General features: G+C 39.1%; 1 protein-coding gene across 4 annotated transcripts in view; it reads right to left on the bottom strand.

Annotated features, from left to right (window-relative positions):
• SLTM (SAFB like transcription modulator) overlaps positions 1-14,205 on the bottom strand; it is a 46,119-nt gene that overhangs the window by 18,350 nt on the left and 13,564 nt on the right. For all 4 annotated transcript variants that reach the window (XM_073303745.1, XM_073303740.1, XM_073303741.1 and 1 more), the window contains 13 exons: positions 13,879-13,928; positions 11,060-11,178; positions 9,021-9,170; positions 8,827-8,936; positions 8,551-8,711; positions 7,837-7,928; positions 7,425-7,588; positions 6,126-6,306; positions 5,404-5,528; positions 3,581-3,751; positions 2,623-2,937; positions 1,191-1,332; positions 80-237 (listed from right to left, as the gene is read on the bottom strand). In XM_073303745.1, the coding sequence (XP_073159846.1) occupies positions 80-237; positions 1,191-1,332; positions 2,623-2,937; positions 3,581-3,751; positions 5,404-5,528; positions 6,126-6,306; positions 7,425-7,588; positions 7,837-7,928; positions 8,551-8,711; positions 8,827-8,936; positions 9,021-9,170; positions 11,060-11,178; positions 13,879-13,928 (1,938 nt within the window). The remainder of the gene's footprint in view (positions 1-79; positions 238-1,190; positions 1,333-2,622; positions 2,938-3,580; positions 3,752-5,403; positions 5,529-6,125; positions 6,307-7,424; positions 7,589-7,836; positions 7,929-8,550; positions 8,712-8,826; positions 8,937-9,020; positions 9,171-11,059; positions 11,179-13,878; positions 13,929-14,205) is intronic.

Here is a 14,205-nt window from a genome sequence, read left to right as displayed (position 1 = left end):
TCCAGAAGGATTATGGTCGCAATGAAGAGCTTTGAGAGCTCAACAATGGGGAACCAGGGGAAAGGAGCGTTTTTTGTACCTTGTATGTGGAGACATCATGCCACCTCCTCCACGGCCATCTCCCATTCTCCTTGCATCATGATACCCACTTCCTTGAGAACTAGGTCCATGCCATTCTTTTCTTGGTCCAGTTTCACGACTATGGCGTTCAACAACATGTCTATCTTCATTATAATGCTGGCAAAATATACAGTGATTTACAGCAAGTCTGAAATGGTCACATGGCTTAAACTGCAATGTTTTGAGTTATTTGAAAGAAGTTACATATTTTATACAATGATTTTGGATTCTCTCCAATATACTTATGATGGAATTTACCCATTTCTCAACTCAGTGTTTAAAGGTAAAAATCACTTTACAAATTCAACAATTAGAACTAGCATTTCTGAATCTGATCCTCTTGTTTCAAAATAAGATTTTTAACAATGCTAATATGGGAGCTCCTTTGTGGAAGTGTTTCTGTGCAGCTTTAATTTCTGGAAGGTGGCCTGGTTCCATGGAGTGGGAAATCAAGGAACCTGGACGCTATAACCAGCTCTGATACGGATATGTTTTGTGACAGTGGACTAGTAACTTCACACCCTCCATCAGTTTCCCCACTTGGAGAACAGCAATAATTATACTTCCCCTTTTTGTAGGATAGTTAATGTAATCAACAGAGAAGAAATTGAGTCTTAGAGTTTCTTGGTTAGCCAGTGTCACTAGCAAGATTGTCACTACAGACTAAAGTGCCAGCAAGGCCAAGATTAGAACTCCAATTGTTCTTGGGATTTTTGTTGTTGTTACCGAACACTTTAGAAAGTGGGGTACATAATTATCTGAGACAGCATGCTAAGACTGCACTGTATTCCAGTTAAACTACTCTCCCACCAGTTGATGTGGTATTAGTGGTTATAACAGAATCTACATCCATCATTCTGATTCACCTGAAGCACATTAGATCACCAAGAGAAGTAACAGATACTCACTTCTTGGATATTTAATGGAAAGAAACACATTACCCTTTAGAACTGCACAGCAAGATGGGTACAGTGCTGCACAGCAGTATAAATACTATAAGTATAGGGTTAGCTCATTCTTCAATAGTTTCAGTAAACACTAAACAGTTATAGAGCAGTAAAGATACTTACTTGTCCTCCGCTTCCTCTTTCTCCCATGACTCCCCGTTCTCCCTCCCTGCTTCCATAACCAGAAGCACTGCTACGGCTACCGGGAGCGGCACTTCTCACGTGTCCAGACACCTCTCTTCCTGATCTTTCTGGTCTCTCTCCTCTGTAAGAGAATTATCTAGTCAAATTTTTCTTTTATTGGCACAAGGCAGTAGCTGGTAATACCTTTGTGTGGAGGCTAGACAGAATCCAATTTTCTGTATATTTTGGGTTCTTAGGAAGTTACTTGCAAGTCACTAAGCAGCAATTTATAGGTCTGAATAGTTAATTCATCTCAAAAATTGCTAATAAAAATAGGATGCATCCTACATTCTCTCATCAAGAGTGACTTACCACACTACTACTATGCATGCCCAAGAACAGCATGGCAGAAAGCAAGAACAACAAACAACACATGGAGTCTTCGGTCTTACAACACAATTCCGAGGAACCAACTGTGTTGTAAGCCGAAACATTGTAAGTTGAACCCGCTTTTCCCAAAGGAATCAATGGTATGAAGGGCAGATTGGTTCCTGGACCATGGCTTGATACACCATTTTCACCACAATAACCCAGACTTTTGTACTAAAACTAAATTATAGATGACTAATGTTGCATCATCAGTGTATTTACTGTACATTGTATTTTGTAAACAGCATTCAAACAAACTCACATATGCTACTCAGAATGCTGGCAACACAGGCACAGAAAGCCAGGGAGAACAGCACACATGCTGAGCCTCAGCCAATCACTGTTCAAGCTTTCTGACTGGCTCCTGGCCGGGCTCAGCCAATCAAAAATAAACAGCAACCCGACCCAGCAACAAGCTACACTGATGCCTGGAGGCCAATCAGAAACGACCCCTTCCAGCTCCACACCAGTATAGTGCAACCAGGAAGTAATTTCAAGCCAACTTTGTGCAAATTGACAGGTTTCAGAGTAAAAGCCATGTTAGTCTGAATTCGCAAAAAGAAAAGGAGGACTTGTGGCACCTTAGAGACTAAGCAATTTATTTGAGCATGAGCTTTCGTGACATCCGATGAAGTGAGCTGTAGCTCACGAAAGCTTATGCTCAAATAAATTGGTTAGTCTCCAAGGTGCCACAAGTCCTCCTTTTCTTTTTGTGCAAATTGAGCATCCTAAGGGCTAAGCGAGTGTTGTAAGGGTGGAACGGGCAGTCAATTGAAAAGCGTTGTAAGGGCATCTGACGTAAGTCGGATGTCGAAGTCCAAGGATTCCCTGTACAGTCAAGGTTATGGCAGACAACATGAACAGAATGCAAGTTCTAAACTGTGCCATTCTGATTATCTACTTTGTTTTTTAAAGCAAATTCTCCAGTTAACATTGATACTATAAATTGGTTTTATTAAAATCACTAGCAATACAGCTTTGTCTAATATCCAGACGACTATACCTGGCATCCCGTTTGTCTGTGCTTATGCCTCCCTCGTTCTTCCAATTAGTTTGTCTAGGTGGATTTGAACCAGTTTCTCTTGGATGACGACCATGTGATATTTCTGGCCTATCATGAATTATCACTGTTCTTCTCTCATCTCTGTCTCCTCGCACTTCTCGTCTGTCAGTATCTCGAAGTTCATTTCTTGGTTGTGGGGGTTCATTTCTTCTGGACTCACTGAAATTCTTAGGATACCTCTCAAACCCAGGCTCCTCTCTTCGCGCTGTCGGGCGTGTCTTTTTTCCTTCACTTTGATTTACAAAGCGTTCTCGCCTGTACAAATTGGAGGGCAGGACAGGTTATTTGGAGGTCCCTTCCAACCCTGATATTCTATGATTCTATTTGCTCAATCCACTAACTTCAGCTAGAACACCAGTTGCTTCCTTATCTAGTTCAGTCAATTTAGTAGCTATGTACATGAAAGTACCAAAGTGTGAACACCTACACTTATTGTACTTGTATAAACTGTTACGAGATTCAACTCACAGCAGGTCTCATTAATTCCTGTAATGAGAACACTGTTACAGAAACACCTTTCCAGAATTATGAAATGGACTGGATAAACCAGAGAGCCAACTGAAAAAAGTATAAAATCAGTCTGTATGAATTTTACCAAAAAGTTTGGAAAAAAGTCTGTTTGGGCAAATGTTGCCATTTAGCCACATATTACATCAATATCTTATCTAGACTGCCATGAAAATGTAGCTCTATTAGCCTACTATAAATACTAGACACACTTCTCAGTGTTCTGTTTTTAAATGCTGAACGCAAACATCAAGCCTTATTAAAGCTATTTCCCTCTGTATCTGTCTTAAGGACTGAAGAGTAGAAATCTCAAACAGTTCCCTGAGTCCCAAGCGGGTCTCCAGTACCTCTTAAAAGTAAAAATCTTAGTAATTATTGTCTGAAAACATACCTTTCAAAAGAGGATGATGGCACGGATGAACCCTCTGGGTATCGCCCCCTCTCTCTGTGGTCAAAGTCATTAAACCTATTCTGCTGGCGACTGTAATCAGAACCATGACTAAAGCGTGCATCTGTATCCAAGGACATCTTTTTATTCTCATTCCAGTAGGGATCATCCCGCCTTTAGAAACAGACATTTTAAACGAATATTTTACAACAAGTTACAATATTTGAATTGTAGCCTTTTTACTATAGTACAGAAGAGGTTAAAAGTTTTCTTCAAAGTGAGTCCGTCCATTATTTAGTCTTCAAGTCGTCTCCAACTCCTGCAACACATGCTTAGAACTGATCATTTGTTCCAATTTTTCATCAGTGAATTTGATAAATGCACAACTTAATTCATTGGTTTCTGATGAAGGTCATTTTAGAACAAAAAAAGTCTAGAACACCTGATAGTATTTTAGAACCAAGAATATCTGTCCACTTCAGGCAGTCTGAGATAAAATGGAAACTATCTATACAAACATCCGAAACTACTAGTAAGGGCCCACTGTTTGATTCCTGCACAGGATAGGATCTATGACCAGTGAACATCAGTAGAACTTAAGGTAAGAACTTAACTTTCAGACAAAAATTACAAGAGCGAAAATACACTGACATGTGGAGGATAACAGTATGCAGAATGTCCCCGTTAGCCTGGTCACTGGAGACATTAAATCACAGAACTATGAACAGATTTAGTATATTTGCAGGCTCACTAAAGAAAGGCTGTGTGTTCATTAATGTGCAATTAACAGCCTTGAAAACTGAAGTCCTATTTCCCATGAAATACGTACACCATTGATAGCAGTAGCTGTATTTTGACCCATGGGAAAATCATGATCACCTCGATGAGAGAGTGATTTTAGGCGATTCCTTACACTGTTAAAAATATTAACAATGGTGCCAACTGTAAGAATTTTAGTCCCATTCTTATCTGATAAGTAGTGTTTGACATGGGTCAAACATTTGCCAGCTAGCAACTTTTGTCACTGACCACTCAACTGGGAAGAAACTGATACAGAAATCTAGAAGCCAAAGGCTCTGTATTGCATTATTGATTCACTGAGCCATCCAGCTCCCAGGATCTGAAGTCTTAACACCAAGTGGTAGCAGCTGGAAACTTCCATAACTGTTTAAAATCAGGACAGTAAAACAACACACGTGCACACGTACGTGAGATGCTCTTGTTGGGCCATGAGGACTATCATAAGATATTTCCTTCCTAGTACAGAATTGTCTCTCTCCACAGTTGCATTACATTGATTTAGGCATATTAGTCCAGGGATTCTCAAACTTCACTGCACTGCCATCCCCTTCTAACAAAAATTACTACACAACCCCAGGAGTGGGGACTGACGCCTGAGCCTGCCCAAGCCCCACCACCCCAGGTGAGGGAGCCAAAGCCCAAGCCCCAATGCTCCAGGCGGGGAGGAGGAGGAGGAGAGCAAAGCCCAAGAGCTTCAACCCCAAGTGGAAGGCCTGTAACCTGAGCCCCGCCACCGAGGGCTGAAACCCTTGTGCTTCGGCCTTGGGCTGTGTGGTTCAGGCTTTAGCCCCACACCCCAGCAAGTCTAATGCCAACCCTGGCGATCCCATTAAAACAGGGTCGCAACCCACTTTGGGGTCCTGACCCACAGTTTGAGAACTGATCTATTAGTCCTTAGCAAGTAGGTCAGCAGCACTGGGTACTCAATTATGGTGGCAAGCGTTCTCTGCATGGACCCACTTAATGATAAACAGAGGTTGTTTGGTGGCATGAGCAACAGATTAGCAAATTGGAAAATACACTACCTGTGATCTACATCACGTGGACGTTTCAAAGAGTTCCTTTTCTCCTGTTCATAACGAAGCTGCTGCTGCTGTCGACGAAGCTCCTCCCTTTCACGAGCAATACGCTCTGCTTCTTTGCGACGCTCCTACCAAAAAAAATAAGGGAGGATTACTATGGAACGAACCCATTAGCTTTGCACTAGAGGCAAATATACAAAAGTTGCTACAAATACAGAATTAATTCCCCACACACAATCAGATCAACTTCAATTTCTGTACTAATACTGGAGAAACTTGCAATACAAAAGAAGTAGTTTTAGACTATTGGGATCTATTAGACATAACTCACTATGTGAAAAAGCAGAGCAACAGGACCTTTGGTATGCCATCTCGTTAACCAAGATTTTGTCACTAGAAAGTTTTATACATTTCTAGTACCAATATGCCCTGAAAGGCATTCATTTTCCGTTTGCAGTAAATTCATAGTTATAGAAGAAATACTTGCAGACTTAAGTTAGATTTATGCGGCCAACAGAATCCTTTAGCCTCTTGATTGTTGACTTCCACCGAGATCTAGACAACTCTCCATATAAGCTACTGAACAGCCAGAGGGAAAGATCACTACTAAACTGTTTACAAGTTATATTTTCTACTTAAAAGAATTACAGCAAATAAAATGGAAAGGATTAAGTTCAATATTGTAACTTGATGTAACACTAAACTTTATGCATACTGGCCTGTACCTGTTCAATACGAATCCGTTCTCTTTCCAAGCGCTCTCGTTCCATTCTTTCCCTCTCCAGTTTTTGTCTTTCAATCTCCAATCGTTCTCTTTCCCTCTGCAAGCGCTCACGTTCCTCACGTTCACGTATGATTCGAATGCGTTCTCTCTCCCGACGCTCTCTCTCAGCAAGTTCTCTTCGCCTACAACATTATTTTTAAAATATGGCTTATAGTGGCTGTTTGAGACTGGTTTCTCCTGTGCAATACTGCCATAGCTGTAGTCAGCAGGTGTTCAATTTGAAAGACATGGCTGCTGGCAGGGCCCTTTTTTTGGAATTCACTTCCTCCTTTGTCCCCAACAGCCCGAACTGGGTAATCTGTATGGCATGCTACAAAGCCCATTTATTTAAGGGGTCATCTGAGGTGTGCGTAGATTTGATGTTGATAGAATGGGGAGTAGGTGTTAGGTTTTTGTTTTGTTTTTTTAATTGGCATCTGTCTGCTGCTACCGTCTGCATTTTGACTCTGCCTGGATGCCAGCCTAGCAAAGCTATATAAAGGTGTGAGTTAGATTCTTTGCTGTGTACAGCTTGTGGCAGCTCCAGCAGAGCTAGAGAATCATTACCAGGGAGCCAGTTACTGCTCCCCCAATTCTGACACTAGCTGGGCCACATGTCAGAGTGCAGCATGCTCCCACTCCTTCCCTTCTCCTCCTCCTCCCTCCCTGCCACACTAGGCTGCAGGGAGGGAGATGTAGGAGCCTGCTGTATCAGCTCTACACCTGCTGGAAATCCCCACACCCACAGGACTGCAACCAGGTAACTCCTGAGTTGTTTCTGCTCCTTCTGCAGAGCATGACCCACATAGAGGGAGCAGAACAAAGCAGAGTATCTACCCAGCTTCAAAGTAGGACAGATTGGCCTGCTGGAGGCAAAAATACCAATCCCATATCATGCCCCCTTGTCATTAAGGTGTAATTACTGAATTAGCTATTTCTAGTCACGCCTATTACAATCAATTGGACTAACGATGTCAATAATTTAAAGAAATAGATCGATCACATGTAAGGAAGGACATACCACAGACAGTTATGAAATACATATCCCTGTTATTCTACTCTATGGACACTAATTTCCGACTTTTTGCATCAAATTTGGACTTCAGATATGAGAAGTATTTTCATACTAATTTGAAAGTAGAGCGTGGTGTTTGAGGAAAAAGCTTGATGAAATGCCCTATGATCAGATTTCTAAAAGTAATTTTACCCAATTAAATCTTAAAAAGTGGTCTAAGATGAATCAAAAAATTTTGATCACTACCTTCGGAGCTCAACTGCTCGACGTATTCGTTCCAATCGAACCATGTGCTCCCGCATTCTTTGTTCCTTCATTTTCTCAAAAGGCAAGATATCCTTTCTGCCTCTGTACTCCCTGAACTTCATTTTATCTTGAATGAAACGCTCTTTGTTCCTTAGCACCGGTGGCTGTTAACAGAAATTCCAGTTATTTCAAAAGTCACATGGTACTAGGGAGATTTCTGGATACTATACTAGTTTACAATATTACAACCTCGAGAACTAGTTAGCGTATCAACAGGGCTGTCCATCTTAGACTATTTTGAAACTAACAACTATCTGCAGATAGTTACTTGCCTATTAATTGATGATAAAGTGGTTAGAAAGTAATATGGAGACAGACAAGGATTATGTGTCAAGTTTAGAGAGATACTTACTTTATCAAACCTTCCCCTTCTCACTGTCCTAGTGTGACCCTGGTCTCCTTTTGTTTGGTCTAGAACTACCATCTGACCTGGACTTTTTCCACCTAAGAAAAATGGTTTAACATAAGCATGAATTAAAGTGGTTTTGATTTAACACTACAGTTACAAATGAAAATAACCACATTTTAAGATGGTCATCTGCCTACTCTGGAAACGGATTTCAGAGTAGCCGTGTTAGTCTGTATTCGCAAAAAGAAAAGGAGTACTTGTGGCACCTTAGAGACTAACCAATTTATCTGAGCATCAGCTTTTGTGAGCTACAGCTCACTTCATCGGATGTCGATGAAGTGAGCTGTAACTCACAAAAGCTGACGCTCAAATATATTGGTTAGTCTCTAAGGTGCCACAAGTACTCTTTTTCTTTCTACTCTGGAAAGTTTACTTGCTGAAATGCATGATATGAATCTTAAAAATTAAGATGACTAATGATAGGACAGGTATGTCAATACATATCTGTGTAATAAACAAGAATACAAAAATCTAGTAGTTTATATGACAGCACTGGAATGACTTTCTAACTCAGCAATGACGACCCTATTACTGAAGGTTTTAAGGAAACAAGGTTTTAGGATTTATATGCAGTGGCATCTTGGGTATTATCTGCTGCCGTAAAAGCAAATGAAAAGATGAAGACAGAGGCAATGAGAAAAAAGCTATATTGCATACTTATTCGTTTCTTGTCTTCAGTTTTTTTAGTGGATTCTTGATTAGGGCCACTTGATCCATTATCATTCTTCTCATCTTTACCTTCAGTTTTCTTAGCTTCTTTACTTTCTTTTTTCTCAGATTTGTCAGATTTCTTCTCTTCTTTTTTGGCTGACTGAGTTCTTGTTAAAAAGGACACAAAGAGAGACAGTGAGAAAGGTTTGGTTATATAGTTTCAGTACACATCATTTTGTTTGGACAGTCCATCAAACCAGAAGATGCAAAGCAAGCTCTTACTTGCTCGTTTTATCAATTGATGCAGTCTTCTTATCCCCCATGTTTCTACCAGAACCGGATTTCTCATCAATTTCTTTCTTCAGCTCTTTCTTGGAAGGATCACCTTTTACCTACATTTTTTAGAAAGGTAAATTTAATAGAATGTGACCCCATACACAAATAATCCTTATGTAAGGAGTATACATTAAACTTACTTTCTCAACAGAAATTTGTTGTCCATGCAGCTCTGTACGATGGAGATGTGCAATACATCTAGCCACCTCCGTACTGGAAGACATGGTTACAATGCCATAACACTTTGCTCCAGGGCTTCGTGCATTTGTGACCACCTTTGCACTAAGGACCTAAAAAATATATAATTTGAAGAATAAAGCTTAACATTTTGGATCCAGCTGGTAGAGAGAGGAGAAGATAGTGAGAATTTTCACTAAGAATAAAGATTAAGGGTAAAATTTTCTGAAGTCTTGAATGTTACCCCAACTCTCAGCTTAGTCACGCCAAGTTGTGTATCTGCTCAAAAAGTAGACACAAGTTTTAAAAGTCTTAGCGTATATGAAATACAAGAATAAAATTAGTATTCATCTACTAAAGAAACATTTTGTTAAAACTTTACCACTGTTTAAGTTTGTTGGCTAGACAAGTGAGAAAACAAACAACTTATACGGGCACTCTAACTTCCAAGAAGCAAGCCACTCCACATGTACAGATGGAGGAGGGAAACCTCTTTTGAGAGTCAATACCAGACTGTCAAGTAATTTCAGTAGTGTGTCAGAATGCCTCTTGCTGAGAGGAAAGCACTGAGCAAGGTATCACCTCTGGCTCCTAGTGAAGTCGAACTTGCTACAAAGTACATAAATGCTGGGGCATCATTTCTAGATTCTGCAGCACTGAGGCAGCAGACTGTACAGCAGCTTCAATAAATGGAAGTTTAAACATGCAGTAGAGTAGCCTCTTTTGATATACTTTTGTTTACACTGTTTTCAAAATCAGTTTTTGATAGACCATAAATTTATTTATTTTACAGTAATGCAAGTCTACATTGTGGAAGGAGAAAAGGACAGAGCTGGAGGTTTCGTCACTTGAATAGGAACAGTTAAGGATGTCAACATCTGAGGTGGCGTAGGAAGCAATTCAGGACTGTGGGTGTTTGTTAGATAACCAGCAGTGAAATAGTGTTCAGATGTAATTTATAAATACAAGCTTCTGGTTCTAATAACTCATTGAGATGCACTGTACACTCTTGAGCTTGTTTCAGGTGTGCAACCTGAGGAAGATACTGTAAAGAGCTTCTGAAGATTAAACAGATGCAACTATAAGACCCTAAAAATATTTAAATGAAGGTTTAGATTCTGTGGCAAACTGCATGTCAGTAGAATCCATGAAGTCCTGGTTTTAAGTCTACATACCAGGAAACAAACCCGTATAAACAGTTTTATGGATTTAAAGAAGTTTTGTTACGAAGATGGAAAGCCAAGTTAAATTAACAGTTAATACCTACATCACTGTCACAACTTTTGCAGATCTCCCCAACCCAAAACTGTGTAAAATGAAGTTAGCAACTGTCTAACAGAGCTGTATGTTTACATTAAGGTGTTAGTTTAAGGTGCAGAAGGTTGTGTGGATGCTTATTTCAATTTAAGAGGCTTCTCCATTTAGCTTAGAAGTCAACTAGGAACAAGTTTTAAACAGACAAATAAGCCACCCAGATAAGACCAAAAAAAAAAAAAAAAAAAAAAAAAAGAGGCCATAGCCTTTTGAACTGTTCAGAGGAAACAGACTTTTGGATCAAAAAGAATTAGACTCTGGCTATGAGAAACTGAAGGCTTATGCAGCCCAACTCCTCCTTAATCCTGACATGAGGCGGTCATTTTAGGCTATGCTACAAAACCTTTCCATTTGACCACTCCAGACTATGGCATACGCATCAGACAGACTGACCCTTGCAGGTTTTGGGAAGGAGAAATGAGAACTCAGTTGGTATGCAGATAGTAACTCAATATTCCCACCTCCTCTCATCTCTCACAGAAGATGCTCCAACAAAATCCTCTTCCTTCACTGCCAAGATACTTCTGCATGGACACACACTTATTCTGATGGCAGCTCTTGATGTTACCGTTATGTAATTTAGGTTTTATATTGGTCAGTCAGATCTGGTCTTAGATCAGCTCATATTAAAACATGAGAATATGACAGTTAGGTTCTTTCAATCAAAATACTGAACACAAATAAATACCTTTCCATATTTGCCAAAGAGATTTTTCAAGTCAGCAGCTTTCGTGTTGGAAGAGAGTCCACTAACCCATAGGTTTCTAGTTGAACTGCCACTGCTACCACTAACACTGCTTGCACTTCCTGGAACAAGTTTCACAAAGAAAACTTGAAGTTACTAATATGTGGTCTAATGTTACCATGATCACTAAACAAAAGTCATTACCACCTCAATTCATACTTTGAGAAAAAGTATCATTAGGTCATACATAGTGAGCCTTCCTGTATAATACATACCATAGAATTTCATCCATCCAGTTACCCCTGTATTTAGCCCAATAACTTGTGTGACTAAAACATATCCTTCCAGGAAGGCATCCAGTCTTTTTCTGAAGACAAGATCAAGAATTCACCACTTCCCTTGGTAATCTGGTCTAATGGCTAATGACCCGGTTAAAAATGTGCGCTTTATTTCTCATTTGACTTTGTCTGGCTTTAATTTCCAGCCATTGGTTCTTGTTATGCACTTCTATGTTAGATTAATGAATCCTTTAGTGCGTGGTATTATCTCTTCATGAAGGTACTTATTCAGCACTGTGAAGTCACCTCAATCCTTTAGTTTATTAAAAAAGAAGACTGAGCTCTAAGTCTTTCACTGTAAAATATTTTCTCCCAAGCTTCATATAATTTTTGTGGCTCTTTTTTGGACCCTCTCCAATTTTTCAACATCTTTTAAAATGTTGATAGTAAAACTGGATGCAGTATTCTAGTACTCACCAATGCCGGAGGGAGAAGTAAGATTACCTACCTACTCACTACTCCCATTTATACATCTAAGGATCACATTTGCCATTTTTGTCAGAGCATCACACTGGGAACTTGTGTAGAGTTGCTTATCCACCATGACCCCTAAATCTTTTTCAGAATCACTGTTTTTCAAGATACTGTAGGAACAAAAACTGCAGGTCATACCTAGATATTTGACCTTGCAGTTGTTTGTATTCAAATGCATTTGGGTCCTAGGCATACATACAGGCAATGCCAATAGTACCAAAATTGGAACTTCCAACCCTACAAACTATTTATTCTAAAAACAGACTTGCCACTGTTGTATTGGAGGGTCCTTAATCTTTTCCCATGTAATCTGGAGAAAAGACTACATATTATGTACTGAGCCTAAGTAATAACAAAAGGGAAAAATTTGAACTACATCATTGACTGTAATGCTTAAGTGTACTATATTTAAAAATATTAGATGGGGAATTTTATGAATACCTAATGCTTAGACCTTTTTACAGTGTACTGCAAATCCAGCAGTCTAAGTGTCCACGTGTTTTAAGATACTCCTGTGAAAATCTGTTATCTTTTGCTTTAGTTGTAACAAAATGGAGTTGCTGTATCCTAGTTATTAAAATGTTATTTGAAGTTATGTATGAAGTTAAACATCCAAAGAGAACATAATGAACATGTATCCACAATATTATGCGGGAAGTGACACTTTCACATTCAACGTGTGGAGTGTTTTTCTGTAGACAAATGCCATTTGCTGGACAGCATTCTGTTTAGTTCCAAATAAAAATGTTTTGTGATGGGGACAAGAATTCCATGCATGACAATTTAAGGACTTTGATATGGTCCCTCGCTGTGATTCTCCCCAGTGCTCATGGCCTTTTAGGCTTGGAGAGCAATTACTTATCTTATTACGCTCACCAACTATCATCTATGTAATTCTTGTTGTAACAGATACAGTAAAAGCAAATGGAATTTCCCTGACAGACCAATAGCTAAAAGGAGTTAAGACTCTGCTAACTATATAGTAAACAAATGCCTGTAACTGGCATTGCTACTGGTACAGTTGACAGCTAGTCAGTTGACAGCCTTCATTTTTTAAGAAGGGTAACAATGCAATGCCAAGACAATTTCTATGTACAGTAGAATCTCAGAATTTCAAACTGACTGGTCAACCACATACTTCACTTGGAACCAGAAGTTCGCAATCAGACAGCAGATACAAAACAAAAAAGCAAATGCACTATAGTACTGTGTTAAAAGTCAACTACTAAAAAAATACAGGGAAAGTTTTAAAAATATTGGACAAGATAAGGAAACTGTTTTTGTTCTGGTTTCATTTAAATTTAGATGGTTAAAAGCAGCATTTTTCTTCTGCATAGTCAAGTTTCAAAGCTGTATTAAGTCAATGTTCAGTTGTGAACTTTGGAAAGAATAACCATAACGTTTTGTTCAGCATTACAAAAATTTCAGTTACAAACAACCTGTATTCCACAGGTGTTCGTAACTCTGAGGTTCAACTGTACACGAACTTCAGAAGAAAAGATTAGAGTATTATACATTCATGGACAGGGCTGTGACTAATTTTAGGTTCTGTATCTAAAATACTTATTCTTCAAAATAAAGCCATGAGAACCAGAAATGGAGCTGTCCTTCTACTCATGATTGATCTGAAGTAGACTGATGTGTTTTAAAGTATTTGCTTAGGGCTAACTGACTTGAAAGGAGCTTGGAGGATTAAAAAAACCACAGGAAAACTAAGGCCTAGTGTACTCCTACTATTATTGACTTCAGTCAAAAACTGAACCAATTCTCTAAGGCATTTTAGTCCATGGCAAGGAAGATATAACAGGTTAAGAGATGTTCTGCAGTAATTTAGCTTTTGGTCACCTCCTAGATTGATTCCCATGTATCGGATAAAGTAAAAGGTGGCTTTCCATGTATACTATGGATACAATAAAACTGTATACTATGGATACAATTTTACAGTATTCTGTGTTTAAATCACAAGATATAGCAATATAAAACTAAGTGCTACAGTAGGAGTTAAGTTACCTTTATCATCCTTTGATGTTGTTTTGCTTTCTTTGGATTCCTTAGCAGAGCTGGAGAAGCAAATCATCAAAAGAAAATTGAAAATACAGAATTTTAGACACTGCATTTTACACTACTACTAGCAGGCAAGTTAACATTTCAAAAAGGGGTGGACTGGGTTATATTTGTACAAAATGATTCCCTTATGGATTCTTGCACTGATTTTCCCCAAGATGCCTGAAGATCTAGATTTTCTGACAATTCTATTCAGTGGATATATGGCAATCTTCTCCAGATTTCAGGACGGGGACTTGACTTCATTTTGTGTTCTTAGAACTGATAGCTGTT

This window comes from Lepidochelys kempii, chromosome 10 (genome assembly GCF_965140285.1).
Source record: "Lepidochelys kempii isolate rLepKem1 chromosome 10, rLepKem1.hap1, whole genome shotgun sequence".
Classification (NCBI taxonomy): domain Eukaryota; kingdom Metazoa; phylum Chordata; order Testudines; family Cheloniidae; genus Lepidochelys; species Lepidochelys kempii.
The sequence above is the reverse complement of the archived record's forward strand: the minus strand, read 5'-3'. Positions and strand labels throughout refer to the sequence as shown.